Below are 13245 nucleotides of genomic sequence, written 5' to 3' on the forward strand. Positions count from 1 at the left end.
CTTCTGTGTTTGGTGGAGGTAGTGTGAGAGATTAATATTCAGAATCTCAGTAATGTTACTGTTACTATCCAGTAACACTTCATTGTTCTGACTTTTTGTTAACTTGTTTAGCTGTTAGTTAAAGCTAACCTGGCTAAGACTTGGTAAGAGTTAGTTTGTGCTTAAGTTAAAGTTAGGGAAAGCTGATTAGTGGATGTGATTAGGGTTAAATCTCCAGGAATCAATCTAAGTCAGAGTAATGTCCCCTGAAGTTGTGGAAATCTGTGTGTTTTTACGTAATTTTGTTAAATTATCTCTGCATCTGTCAACACCACTGTAGTGTACATCTCACTGATCAGTGCTTGGAAACCACGTTGTTTCTGCACTTTTATCTCTGTTAACACCGACAAAAAGATCAATGCTCATGTCATAATTATAATAATTAATTATAATAATTAATAACAGTCATAATTGCAACTGGAGGTGAGTAATTTATGTTCAGCAAAGAACAAAGCTTATCTGTCAACTCTTCTGCCCCCTTAACACCTTTGACAGCTATTAAACACAGACCACCGTCTGTACAACCCACATCAGAGGAGAGTACTGCTCCCTAGTGGGGAACCAGGCAGTTTCATCCTCCATTGAGGTTTGACTCCCACTTTATATGTGTGCATATTTATTTTTTGTTGCTTTCTTTAAAAAGTGTGTGTGTGTGTGTGTGTAATAAGCTCAGTTATTTAGAGGTTCTGAAACGTAATCTTGATTCCTATTAACAAAGATCTCAATTAGGCCTAGACTACTTCATGTTACCCACTCGACTATTCAGGTCCTTTAATTATCCTCAGGTTTATTTAAGTGGTTTGCGATCGTCAGACTAGGTCATTTTTGGGGGGAAATACAGGCTGGGTTCAGGGTGGGTTTGGGGACCCTTGCAATTATCAGCTAGGCAGCAAGTATAATACTAAGCTCATTAGCGGTACATTTTTAAGCATTGCAACATTAAAATGTCCTGTTAAAACACTGGATTGCCAGATTAAGATAATCCATAACAATGTTGTCCCACTGCTGCTCCTCACATAACGTGTAAATAAAAATAGATTAAACTGTAATAGAGAGTGGGTCCTCTTTGTTTCCTCTTTTCTTTTCTCTTCCAGGAGGACAAAGGTCAGGGTTAGACACATGATACCACATGGTTTGAAATCTGAGCTCTAACCATCACACTAACCATCACCAGCATGTTCCGATTGCAGTGAGATGGGTTGAAAAATGTAATTGGCTGTTCCACATCATTGCACTATGCTCCGTTTTCCCTGTGAGGTCACTTTCGTCGTGCATAGCTGCAGATCTGTCTATTCTACAGAGTTTAGCTTCCGTCAAGGCAACATTCTCTGGTAATTTACTTTTCATCACTGGCGCACATTAGTCATTTGTACCATCACACGGATAATCTTGATGGAAGGACTCCCTGATCCTAAACATGCTGTGTCCATCCATCATCCACAGCATTCGTGCATGCAGGTTACGCAGGTTTATGCAACATCAAATATAAAAGTGGACTGATAATATAAAAGCTGTGGTACCCTGAATGTGTCTGGGGAGCTGAGGTGGAATTTCTGCCTGATGTCTTCAGTGGCTCCTGCGCACAGTCGGTAGAAGATGTGGTAGTTCCTCTCCTCAGGGCTCTGTCTGCAGATCCTCGACTTCTCCAGCAGGTAGTGCGACACGAAGCCACCCACAACGGTGTTCTGAGGAGAGGAGCAGAAAACCCTTTAATAACCTGAGAATACTCCAACACTGTGTTTACTGATAATCTGTTTCTTATATGATTACAATAAAAGATATAGTATGGATACAAATTCTAACACTAAGTAAATTAAACATGGAATTTAAATTGGCTTAAATGGAGAATTTAAGAAAGTATGACTATCAGAAGCTTTGGGTAAGTAACACCATATCAGATTACAATGCACGAATGTCTAAAATAGATGGAAATACACAGTTTACAGTTTAGTGTACAGCTCTGCAGAATCAGCACCAACAGATACAGAGAAAATGGATGTCTGGAAAAAGCTGTGCCCTCATTGCTAATCAAGCAGCGAATAATGGTGGGTTTATTTAGGACTGCTGAAATATTCATAAAGTGTATAATATAAACAGTTTATATTAAATAATGAAATCAGATATATGAAGCTACGGTGTAAAATACCTTCTCATTGAAGTGGATTTCCACAAACTTTCCAAAGCGACTGCTGTTGTTGTTTCGGACAGTTTTAGCGTTTCCAAAAGCCTCCAACAATGGGTTCGCTGCAGGATTCAACAGGGAAAACACATGAAATTACAACCTCACACAGGAGAAACAATGGCCGTGACTGATGCAGACAGCAGAAGTTAATCTTACCTTCTACTATTCGCTCATCTATATCCTGGCCTGTTCCATACGAAGTGGTCAAGTATCTGTGGAGACACATACATGTGAGGTCAAAGTGGGAGGACACGCCTCACTGCGGTGCCACGCACAAATCTGCGCACACAACAGTAACCAGACTTTTGTTCCCAGTAAACACTACAGTACTGACAAATGTACAAAACTCATGAGGCTCAGACAACCTCCTGTCAGGGACTGTCACTACAAAGACACAACATCCTCCTCACCTGAGCACAAACTTTGTGTTCTCCGTCTTCCCGGCTCCGGACTCCCCTGAGACAATGATGGACTGGCTCATCTTCAGGACCTTCATGTCTCTGTACGTCTTATCAGCTGGATACAGTGACACAGATAAAAGCAGCTGTTGTAATAATAACCTCAGTTTATTCCAAAAACTGTTTTCCTACAGTTTAAAAGCCACAAGTCAGTTTGAGAGAAGAATAATCAAATGTGATGTTTAGGAGACAGTGGGAAATCTGACCACTGACTGCTCCCTGCTGGACGGATCAGAAAAAACAGGAGAATATTCCTGACCTGATGCTGCATAGAAGACCGTACTTGATAGAACTGTAAAATCAATTCATCGTTGGTTTTTGTCTTTTCACTGGATTCACTGACAAGAAAAATCTGGTATATGTTTTCTGGTATAATGAGGTATATAGTATTTGTGCTGCCCAAAATACAAAACAAATACATCTAAAGTTACATTTCGATTTGTGAAGCAAATCTGAAATGCATGTAATGTTTCTATTTTGTGTTTAACAGATCAAGCTGAGGAGAATTATTATTTTGTGAATTATATAGCTTGACCTCAGATCAATATGAAAAAGCTGGAATTGAAATAGGTAATAACACACAACAAGTAGCATTTTGTACGATATTTGCTCATCTGTTAAAACACTTTCTACTCAATAAGAAATAGATTATACTACAATTTAAGGGAAGTTAGAAAGGGGAAAAAAACTAAGGAAAATATACACTTTTTGCACAAAAATCAAGTGTGTAAGGCAGTGAGCACGTTTCGAAGCATATCTGCAGCTTCTGTTCATCCAGTTTTCAAACAGAGACACACTTGATACTGAACCCACACGACCACTCATTCAAACTGGGCTGAGATGCTGATGTTCACTGACCAATGGCATAGACATGAGGTGGCAGCGTCCCCAGCGACCTCCCCTGGTACTTTTTGATGGTCTCCGGCGAGTAAAGTTTTGGGATGTCATAGTACGGGTTCACGGCGATCAGGATGTTGGCTACAAACGTCTGAATGAGGAGAAGGAGAACAAGTTGCAAGGTCAACTCACGTGTTCAGGCAACAGAACCTGGTCTTGATCAACTGCAGTGAGAAAAGCTAGACTGAGGTCCAGTATGGATCTAAAGGTTAAGGCCATCAGCTGCACTATAATAAAATCAATGAGGGTGGAGTTCCCGTCCCAACCTCTAGATGTCAGCATGCAACAAGTAGCAGCAGAGATCAGCTACAAGATGAGGTTTTTCTCTGGAGTTCAGCCATTTTTACAAAGTCTAAACATTTGTTTAGGAAAATGCGACTAAACGAAAAGGACATTATTACAGAAGTGAGAATAGGGTTCAGATTTGCCTTTAAAGGTCTAAGCTGGTACAAGATTCGCCCTGAGTTCAGGGTGAGGGACTCACAAATGAATTATGTCAGTTATGTCGCCTCATCCAGAGAGAAAATGTGTCAGGAAAACAAAGGTGGACATGTGATGATGTGAGGTGCATTTACTCACAGATTTTCTTACACATTTTTCTTTTTATTTTAACTTTACAAAATTATTTGCTTTGCTTAAATCATCATTACTTTTTAAATCCTTTGAATTTCTCTTAATTCATTCTTTCATAAGTGAAGCACCTTGGGCAGCACCATGTTTACTAAGAAAAATCATTAGATCATCATCACTATTGTTAGGTTCAATAGGTTTGTGTGTGTGTGTGCTCCACCCAAAGGTGGTGCAGACCGGTCAAAACAAACACATGATTGAGCAGAAACTGCAGCCGGTTTTTGCTGTTGGTTTTTAATAGCACATACAGCACAAGGGTCTACTATCCATCTTTAGTTTAGGTTTAATTGTTTTAATCTTCAGCTATTGCAGAGAAAGTACAGACAGCAAATAAAGTACTTACATAAATTCTGTCTTTGCTGTATCTGACTCGGACGTTGTTGAGCAGAGTCGCTTCATTCAAGTACATCAAAGAACCTGAGACATGAGGGAAAAAAAGACGTTAACCGAGCTACAGATGCACAGAAAAAGTCAGTGTCAAACAAATTTTCACACATTTTACTGTGTGTTTATATCTGCCACACTCTGACTGATGACAAGGTTTTACCATAACGTAACAGAACCTTTTCTTACACCGGTGTGAAAATTCTTCTGTTTGCTGTTTTGGGGAAAGTAATCTTTCAAACTAGTGAAGAGAAAAACTTGAACTTCAATACCTGAAACACTACAGCCCATCTGGGTCTCTATTAGTAAGTTGTAAGAAATATTCTTTCAGAATAAGCTTAAAACCCTTTAGTGAATAAATGTGTAGGTTTGTTCTCCTATTTTATGCTACGTGCAGTCAGATGACTGAGTAAACAGCGTTTCCAACCAGGCCCTGAATACATAAGGTACAGATTTATTAGAAGACTGATGTGCAGTAAAAACAAACTCACAGTTATCCTCCACGTGCTTGTTAACATCATCTTCTGCAGGGAAGACTTGATTGATGGCAGCATGAAATGTCTGCATGAAAAGAGAGAGGAGACTGAGTCAACACGGAGAACATGTATAGAGAAGCGAGCTTGAGACTCAGAGGTCGTGTGCGATTACTGTGATCAGGACATTCCTGCAAAAAAGAGGCGGCTTCTTATTGAAAATGTTGCCAAGTTCATAAAAGGTTTAAAAAAAACAAAAAAAAAAAAAAAACAAGCATAACCAAGATTTGAAATATAACATTATGCCTGGACATTTTTGTTCCTTCTGATGAAGCTGAATGTGCATTAAATATTATATCGATGAAAAAGTGAGAAGAGTGAAACACTTCGGAGGCAGGTGTTGCGATTTCATTTGAACCATCTGCTCTGTTTTTAACTGGCTTTTTTGCCGGGTTATGTCTCACACATCTTTGTAAGTCCGTCCATTCCGGTGTCAAGTTATTATTCTCACAAAAGCCGTCATTTAGTCCGTCACGCACAGTAGGGCTGCAAAGATTAATCAGTCAAAATGGACATAATCTGCAGCTAAACTGATTATTCGTAAAGGCCAATGACAAACTGAGAAATTCAAATTGACCTTTAAAAAAGTACAAATGTTGCACCCTGTTCTCTTCCACCCCAAGTTCATTTTTTACTCTAGAAGCATTAGCTGCCTTTTACACAACGACGTGTTTAAATCACTTTCCCCGCGATTCCATAGACATGATTGTTTTAATGGGAATGAAAGTTGATGAAGTTAAAAGCATTTAAAGCCTCATCTGTTCATCCGTTTCACATTCTGCGAGCTAAACTCCACCATGTTGAACTAATAAGGGGGGTTTATGAGGGTACATGTGACCTCAGTGTTGTATTTCCTCCTCTAATCTGCCAGCTCTTAGAGTCCTGTAAGTTCCAACAGGCTCTCGCTGCAGGGCCAAGCCATTTAATCTGCCCAGTTAAAGAGGAGCTGCTGGCAGGACGAGGTGACGTACAGTTGGTTCATTCTTTCCAGTGGTGCCATGTTCCACATTCTTCCACATTCTCAGCCCAAAGTGGACGGATTCCACAAGGCGCCGCGTGAGGAGAACGGAGGGGAGAAAACAGGGGGGCTGACACAAGGCCAACAATCTAACAAAAAGCCTTCACCCTTTCAGTGCCCACACGGCGGAGCAGAGAAATAGTGACTGAAAGATTGTCCTAGAACCAGAGGGTCCCAACTTGTATTCACTGTTGCTCGTTTAAGACAACTGCAAAAGTTTTTAAGATTGTAAACTTTATTCTAAATAACATCTTTTGGTGACAGGTTGATTGAGACTCATCGTTGAGAGCTGAGGAGGCCAAGTCCTGACGAAGACAAAAATGGTGGATTGATTATTTTGTTTAACCTTTTTCATAAATAGAAATTTTAAGGTTTCCTTCAAAAGTAGCTATTGGTTTGAATTGATTAAGTTCCGAGTCAAAGTCAGCTTTACTTCACTTGGAATTTGAATGAGATTGATGGGAGTGACTGCACATGACACTAAAGCCTGTTTCACATATGGACTCCGGACAACGTCAGGAGAAATCATCCTCGGACATCAGGAGATCGTTTAAGTGTGAAGTGTCCTCACCGGAGAATCTCTGCTGTAGTCCAGGGCAGCGTCAACAGAAAAGAAAGAGCCGTAAATCAGAGCCGTGAATCTAATAAAGAAGGTTCCATCATTGGACAATAACAGCAGTCAAGTGATAGAAACATCAACAGCCACCTTCACTCGCTTTTAATCCTTCTGACAATTCGGGACAGAGCAGCGTGCTGCATACACATCGTACAGACTTTCTACTAGGGACTTTATCCTACTAGCAGGATAAAGCCCAGATAATGTCGGGAGCATCCGGACATTCTCCGGACAAAGTCAGGATGATGTCAGAACTCCAGTAAATGTGTGAGAGGCAAAAACAATAGTCTCAATATAGTCTCTAATGATTACAGCATCAACTCCAGAGACATTAAACGTCACGCTTGAGTGTTTGCCAAGACATACAGTAGTTTCAGCGTGTAACTTGCTCTAGAAGCACTAATGGTGGTCAGATTTCTGTTTGTACACACATTAAACAGCGAATCAGTCAGATTAAAAGAAACTCTGGACTTAGCCAAGCTTGTCGTTTCCCACTTAAGCATTTAGCCTGTCAAGGACACAATGATGTCACTCTAGTTCTTGGCAAGAATATGAACTTAAATCAAGGTTATTGGTGCATTTCCCAAGCTGTTGAACCATTAGTCAGCATAGGTTATCAGTTAACTATCTTAAAACTCCAACTGACCCCTTGGTTGCACTACAACACCGGCATGCGAGAGCTCAGTGTTAGAGATTCAAGCATCACATTAGCTTTTCGCCTGAAACCTACATATTTTAATTTCTAATTGAAGACTACACATCCAAAGGAAAACACAGCCTCCTTCCCTTCACTACTGACTTGTGGAATGAGTCAAACACCAACACAGACGGATCAAACTGTGGCTACACCATAGTGACTGACGGTGTGACAGGGTATCGTGCTCTCCGTCTTTCTCCTGACGTCAAGCCCAGGACGTCTGCCAGCGAGTGAACACACTGTCAGACACTGGCACAAACTGGCTGCAGCAGGACAGAGTGGACATTGTTCTGACTCCAACTGATTCGGGCCCGGAAACTCACCCCGAGAAGAGATCTAAAGAGTTTCCATAGACATGTTATGGTGTGTTCAGTATATACGGTTTGAACAGCTTCTACCTGCAGAATGCTGCATCTTACAGCCTTTGACATTTAGGCCAAAGTATTTTAGTTGGCACTGCTGATTCCAGGGACACACACAGTAAACCAGAGCAAAGGAATGTGATCATGTGACCACCAAAGGCTCAAGTTATGACACTTTCCCTTTTCTGATCCACGTAGTTTTAAAGTGCAAAGTCAGGTCTCAAACACAAAAATCTACATTTCATTAAAACCTGAATCTTTTCACATTGCCGTTGCTGAGCAACATGGGTGGGCCAACATTAGGATGGAAGAACAACTGGCAACAGTTCACTGAGTTCAGGTCATCTATTGACCTCATCAAAGACAAACCGCAGAAACAGTTATTCCACTAAAGAGTTAATCTTACAATAGAAAATGTTCGAAAACGTTTTTAATGTCAGGAAAAAAATTTGGTGCACACTAGAAGTAAAGTAAGGGAGTTTTTTTAATGCATTACAACAGCTTTGAATCAGCTGCTATTACTCACGAAAGAGCAAACCTGACAACTTTAAAGCCTGTAAACATGCACCGATCAACCACAACATTAATACCACCTGGTGATGGACAGAGCTCAGCCTGGAACCAGTGGTGTAAAACAAATTAACTTTTGTCTGAGGTATTTCTACTTTACTGGAGTATTTCTGCTATTTCATACTTTGACTTCACTACATTTCAGAGGCAAATATTGTACTTTTACTCCACCAGTTACTTTAGGAACTATGCAGTTACTAGTTGCTTTTCAGATTCAGATTACAGACTGCAGTATAATAAGAAGAATTTTACACTTTTACTTAAATTTAGCAGCTACCCAGAAGTACTACAGTACAGAAATTCACATTTTAATTACTACTGTAGATTAAAAACATGCAATCACCAAAACATTATATAAAGCTGTCAGAATCAGCTGCATCGTCACCGGCTACAGCCTCAAGATGATGAACGCAATGAATTAGTATTATACTCATTATTGTAAAATGACACCTTCTGGAGAAAAAGTATTTTTACTTTTTTTACTCCCAGCATTTTTTCCTTTTACATTTTCAATGCAGGACTTTTATTTGTTACCGGGTACTCATACTTTTTACTTGATTGACAAAGAAACTTTTCACCACAACATAATACATGCAGCAGGCGTTGTTGAGGTTGTGGATTTCCGTACAGCATCCCTGTAAATTCCTGTAAAAAGAGAGAATGGGTAAACTTTACACATGTCATTTGTGTGAAGAGCAAAGATAAGAGTTGTAATAAGTAGTGAGCAGGCACAGCTGATGTTCCTGGATACAGATCATGTGCAGTACGGGAAGGTAATAAAGGCTGTAACTGCCCATAGTACTGCAGCTGTAAAACTGTAACACATTGCAGTGAATGCTCGGCTAGATTCTGACAGTTTGGCCTTTTAGTTTTCTGGGGTTTAAAATGATAAGATTAAGGAAGACAGAGCAGTGCATAAGGAATGATGGTTACGACCACAGGTACAAGAAAATAGAAAGAAAAAACTACCTTCCATTTTATTAATCCAGCACACACACAGCAAACACACACACACACACACACACACACACACACACACACGGTCCTGAGAGCCACTTTCCCATTAACCAGTGACAGCCCTGTGTTTAATAGGCTGACAGTAAACAGAATCTTTGAAAAGGAACAGTCAGTCGATGAGGCCTTTCGGGGGAAGGATTAGCAAGACGTACACAAAGCTTCCGAGGTTACTGTAGCAACAAGCACTCGGTGACATTAAAAGCTTTGCTGAGGCCGATGTGCCACCTTAAACAGCAGACAAGTGAACTGAGAGCCAACAAGAGCGGTGATATCAAGAAAAGCCCGTTTGTCTTGCTGCAAGCAGGCACTCAACTCCTAACAGCTGTAATTAATGCTGTGGTCAGGCACAATAAACCTGCAGAGTCTAAAGGTGGATCGGTGAGTGAACCATTCGTTATTGCAGAACTGAGGCTTCTTCCACATGAGCCCACATTTGAAACATCAATCATTTGATAAAAGTGAGTCCAGCACAAAACTAAGGCCCTGAGATCCAGGGAGGACCGTTGTGCATCAGTGTGAGTAGGGAATACAGGCACATAGAAACATGCACCGCAGATGATGAGCAGCCTGCAGAGAAAGGCTGACGCATGTAGAGGAATTCAAACCTAATATGTGGATGAAATGGGAGCCCGCTCACCTTTCCTTTCTGTTTGAGGGGCTCGATGGTGAGGCTGTCAGTCCCAATGTCCACTATGGTTCCCAACTGGAACCCGTCCGTTGGGTGGGGCGCCCACACTGGCTTCCCATCCTCCATCGCACAGCTCTGAGGGCTCTAGAAAAAAAGAAAAAACACGCGCACACTGCATCTTTACTTTGTTTGACAAATGTGAGATGTGTTTCACTGCATTTGACTGCCTGTAAGACCCATTCTTTCAAAATAAAAGTATGAATAGCATGAAGCCTTTCTGTCACCCATTACTAAAAATACTTTTCTTTGCAAACAGGTTGCAGCATGTCATTATCAAAGGCAATAAACTCATTTAATTTATTCAGCCAGACATCACAAGTAAAAATAACTACATAGATTAAAAAATAATTGTAACAAGTTAACAATCTATGTAGATTCATAGACTAAAAGTAAATATGCAAAAATAAAGAGTGGCTCTTCCCAACCACATCGAACCCCCAACAGCCCACCCCCATTCCCAGCCCCATTCCCAGCCCCATTCCCAGCCGCGCAGTGCTGCTCCCAAGCCAGGTTCAGTTTACTTTAGTTTACTCTAGTTAACTAACATCTGCTATTACTAGATATTAAATCGCTGTCTTGTTGCAGGTTGGTGAACTGTGGAAATAACTGGGACAGTTATGAATGTAAGACTTTTAGCCCTAATAAAGCCTCATTTTCATAAACATTAAACCAAATAAAAAGCAAAATCCAAAGGGTAAGAAAACGTAATATTTAAATGTTTAAATGTTCTCATTATATCTGCGTTTGTTTTCAAAACGGCCTCAACTCAATTTCAAAAACTGTTTTTAAAGGCTGTTGTACTGTTGCAAAGAATTAAAATACACAGATTACAGACTTAAATTTAGTAGAGTACAATTAAAAATAACAGAAACCTGCCAGAAGCTGCACAGACTGACATATGCACTGTGCTCTCCAGGGCTTTGTGGTAACAAACAAACCAATTACACTGCAACTGAGTCAAACCCGCAGCTGACCGTGTTACTGTGGCGATGCTGTAACAGAATGAGAGACTTTACCCTCTGGGGCAGACCTCTAACCGCCAGTCAGTACTGACGTGCAGGCAGAGAAAATCATTCGTTTCAGACTCCTACATACGAACATCTGCTGCAGTTCTGTGTGTTTTGTTGTAACGAACGCATTAGCTAACCATCACAATAATCATGTTAACAAAGCAGCATGTTAACACGCTCCCAGCAGTAATAAGTGCCTTCAGATGGACTTTCTGGAGAAAGCTGAATTCTTATGTAACACAGAGAGATGATCTGGGAAAACAGGAACCAGGTAACTTAACTGCATGTAAGCACCATTGCTACATTACCATAGTTAGGTACAGCAGCTGTACGTCTTCCTATCGCGTCTATTTCTACGAAAACAAGCAGCGAGACAGACAGGACAGCAGGCCACACACTCCCTCCATGTGGGACAAAACTGGAAAAACAAGCCACCAACCCTACGGCCCTGTGATTGTTTACATGCAAACTAGTACCATGTACGTAAGTTTATTGCCAAATAGGAGCATCCTGACCCTGTTACCATGAATGAGTCAGAGTCACTTTGAGCAGTGCTCCAAATAGGACATGTCCACATTCCGATTGTTTCCATCCACATTCGGCAGCTCTCCCTCATCTCACGGTGGCTTCCTGCCAAACGGCAAACTCAATAAGAGCACAGAGTTTCCTATGGGAACTTAAAATAATTACCTCATCAGTGGCTGCACCATCTGAGTGGCTAATGGGCTCTAAATCAATTGGGGAATTAAGCATTATCGTCTGAGTACAATCATCTCGTCTATTTGAGCAGCCTGATAAGTCCTGTAACTAGAGGATTGCAGGTCTGATTCCTTTAGTGGCTCAGGTCTTTATTGTTGTCTAAGGGACACTGAACAAAGGGTTTGGATGCACAACTGTTACAGGCAGTAACACAGCTGTGATTTCACTGCGTGGATGTTTTTATGCAGAAGTCAGAGAAGTTGCCCTGAAGCTAAGGACAGAGTCAAACCAAGCCAACATCAAAGTAGCAGCAATGAAGGCCGATTACTGCATCACCTCACTTTGGCTTCGTCTGGGCCAACAAGTGGCACTGGAACACACTGCAAAGACCAACTGGTACGTACAATCTGCATCTCCTTAAGAAGAAGGGAGAAAGAGAAAGACGTGGGACTGTGGATGTAGTAACGTTAAACAAAGCAGTGCTACTTTGCCATTTTCATGCCACTCCAGCGACAGCTAACTGAGGAACACATAAAATAAAGAGCTAAAAAGAAGAGCACACTTTGAGTAGGATTTTCTACAACCTGGCAACCAAACTAGTTTTTATTAATGGCCTGTAACTGCTCTATTATTTACACAATGCAAACCCTGGTACTGCATCTTTAACACGTGTTGGTTATTGAGAATATATTATTGGCACAACAGATGAGGTGTTGTACTGATTTGCGAAGCTGAGCAGCAAACCAAAGTGGTCCCTCTCATCAACGGGCCCATCGCTTATTCAGCATTTTGAATGATCTGAAAAGCCAATGCTGGGACTCAAACTAGGGTGACACATTCACCAATGGCCCAAAATTGGCTGCTCCCTCACCAACAGCAAGCTGTTGGTGAACTGAAAAATCCAGTTAATCACTGAAAACTACCGTGTCATTATTAAGCGTTCAATGAAAAAGTGTTATCTTCATAAAAGGTAGAAATTATGCTACTGTACTTCATTTAATTAGACTGTACAGATGTTCCTAATAAAGTGGCCACGAGTACCCAGGACATCAAGCTGTTAGAGATTTAAAGTTAACATCAAAGTTTAAAGTGGCCCAAAATCTAACTCCACATTGTTCAGAAACACATGCCACAAATACTCACTACAGACTAAATGTGGACTAATCCGCTGCTGAAAATAAGCCCCAAACACCGTTTTCTCCGGTTTGACAAAACTGGATTAAATTACTGAGACGTTTTTAAAACAAACCTGAGGCATTTGTAATTATTATTAATCATTATTCAAATTTACATTGGTCAGAAAATAACTTAACTCAACTCAATCATTCAAGTCTACAATCCCTCCTGCCCACTGGGGTCTGCCACCGAATAACGTCTGGTGGTCCCAGCACAGCACAGGAGACACCAAGCAAAACTGTTTAGCGCAATGATCCCACGATGGTGGA

General features: G+C 40.8%; 1 protein-coding gene across 9 annotated transcripts in view; it reads right to left on the reverse strand.

Annotated features, from left to right (window-relative positions):
- myo6a (myosin VIa) overlaps positions 1 to 13245 on the reverse strand; it is a 111487-nt gene that overhangs the window by 84500 nt on the left and 13742 nt on the right. For 7 of the 9 annotated variants that reach the window (XM_067481155.1, XM_067481156.1, XM_067481154.1 and 4 more), the window contains 8 exons: positions 10041 to 10175; positions 5082 to 5151; positions 4550 to 4623; positions 3538 to 3667; positions 2632 to 2737; positions 2378 to 2433; positions 2186 to 2283; positions 1560 to 1724 (listed from right to left, as the gene is read on the reverse strand). In XM_067481155.1, coding sequence (XP_067337256.1) covers positions 1560 to 1724; positions 2186 to 2283; positions 2378 to 2433; positions 2632 to 2737; positions 3538 to 3667; positions 4550 to 4623; positions 5082 to 5151; positions 10041 to 10157 — 816 coding nt within the window. In that variant the 5' untranslated portion in view covers positions 10158 to 10175. Of the gene's footprint in view, positions 1 to 1559; positions 1725 to 2185; positions 2284 to 2377; positions 2434 to 2631; positions 2738 to 3537; positions 3668 to 4549; positions 4624 to 5081; positions 5152 to 10040; positions 10176 to 10963; positions 10988 to 11409; positions 11552 to 13245 lie in introns of those variants that run through there. The other 2 variants (XM_067481153.1, XM_067481157.1) reach the window with 2 other exon arrangements.

This window comes from Channa argus, chromosome 17 (genome assembly GCF_033026475.1).
Source record: "Channa argus isolate prfri chromosome 17, Channa argus male v1.0, whole genome shotgun sequence".
Lineage (NCBI taxonomy): Eukaryota > Metazoa > Chordata > Actinopteri > Anabantiformes > Channidae > Channa > Channa argus.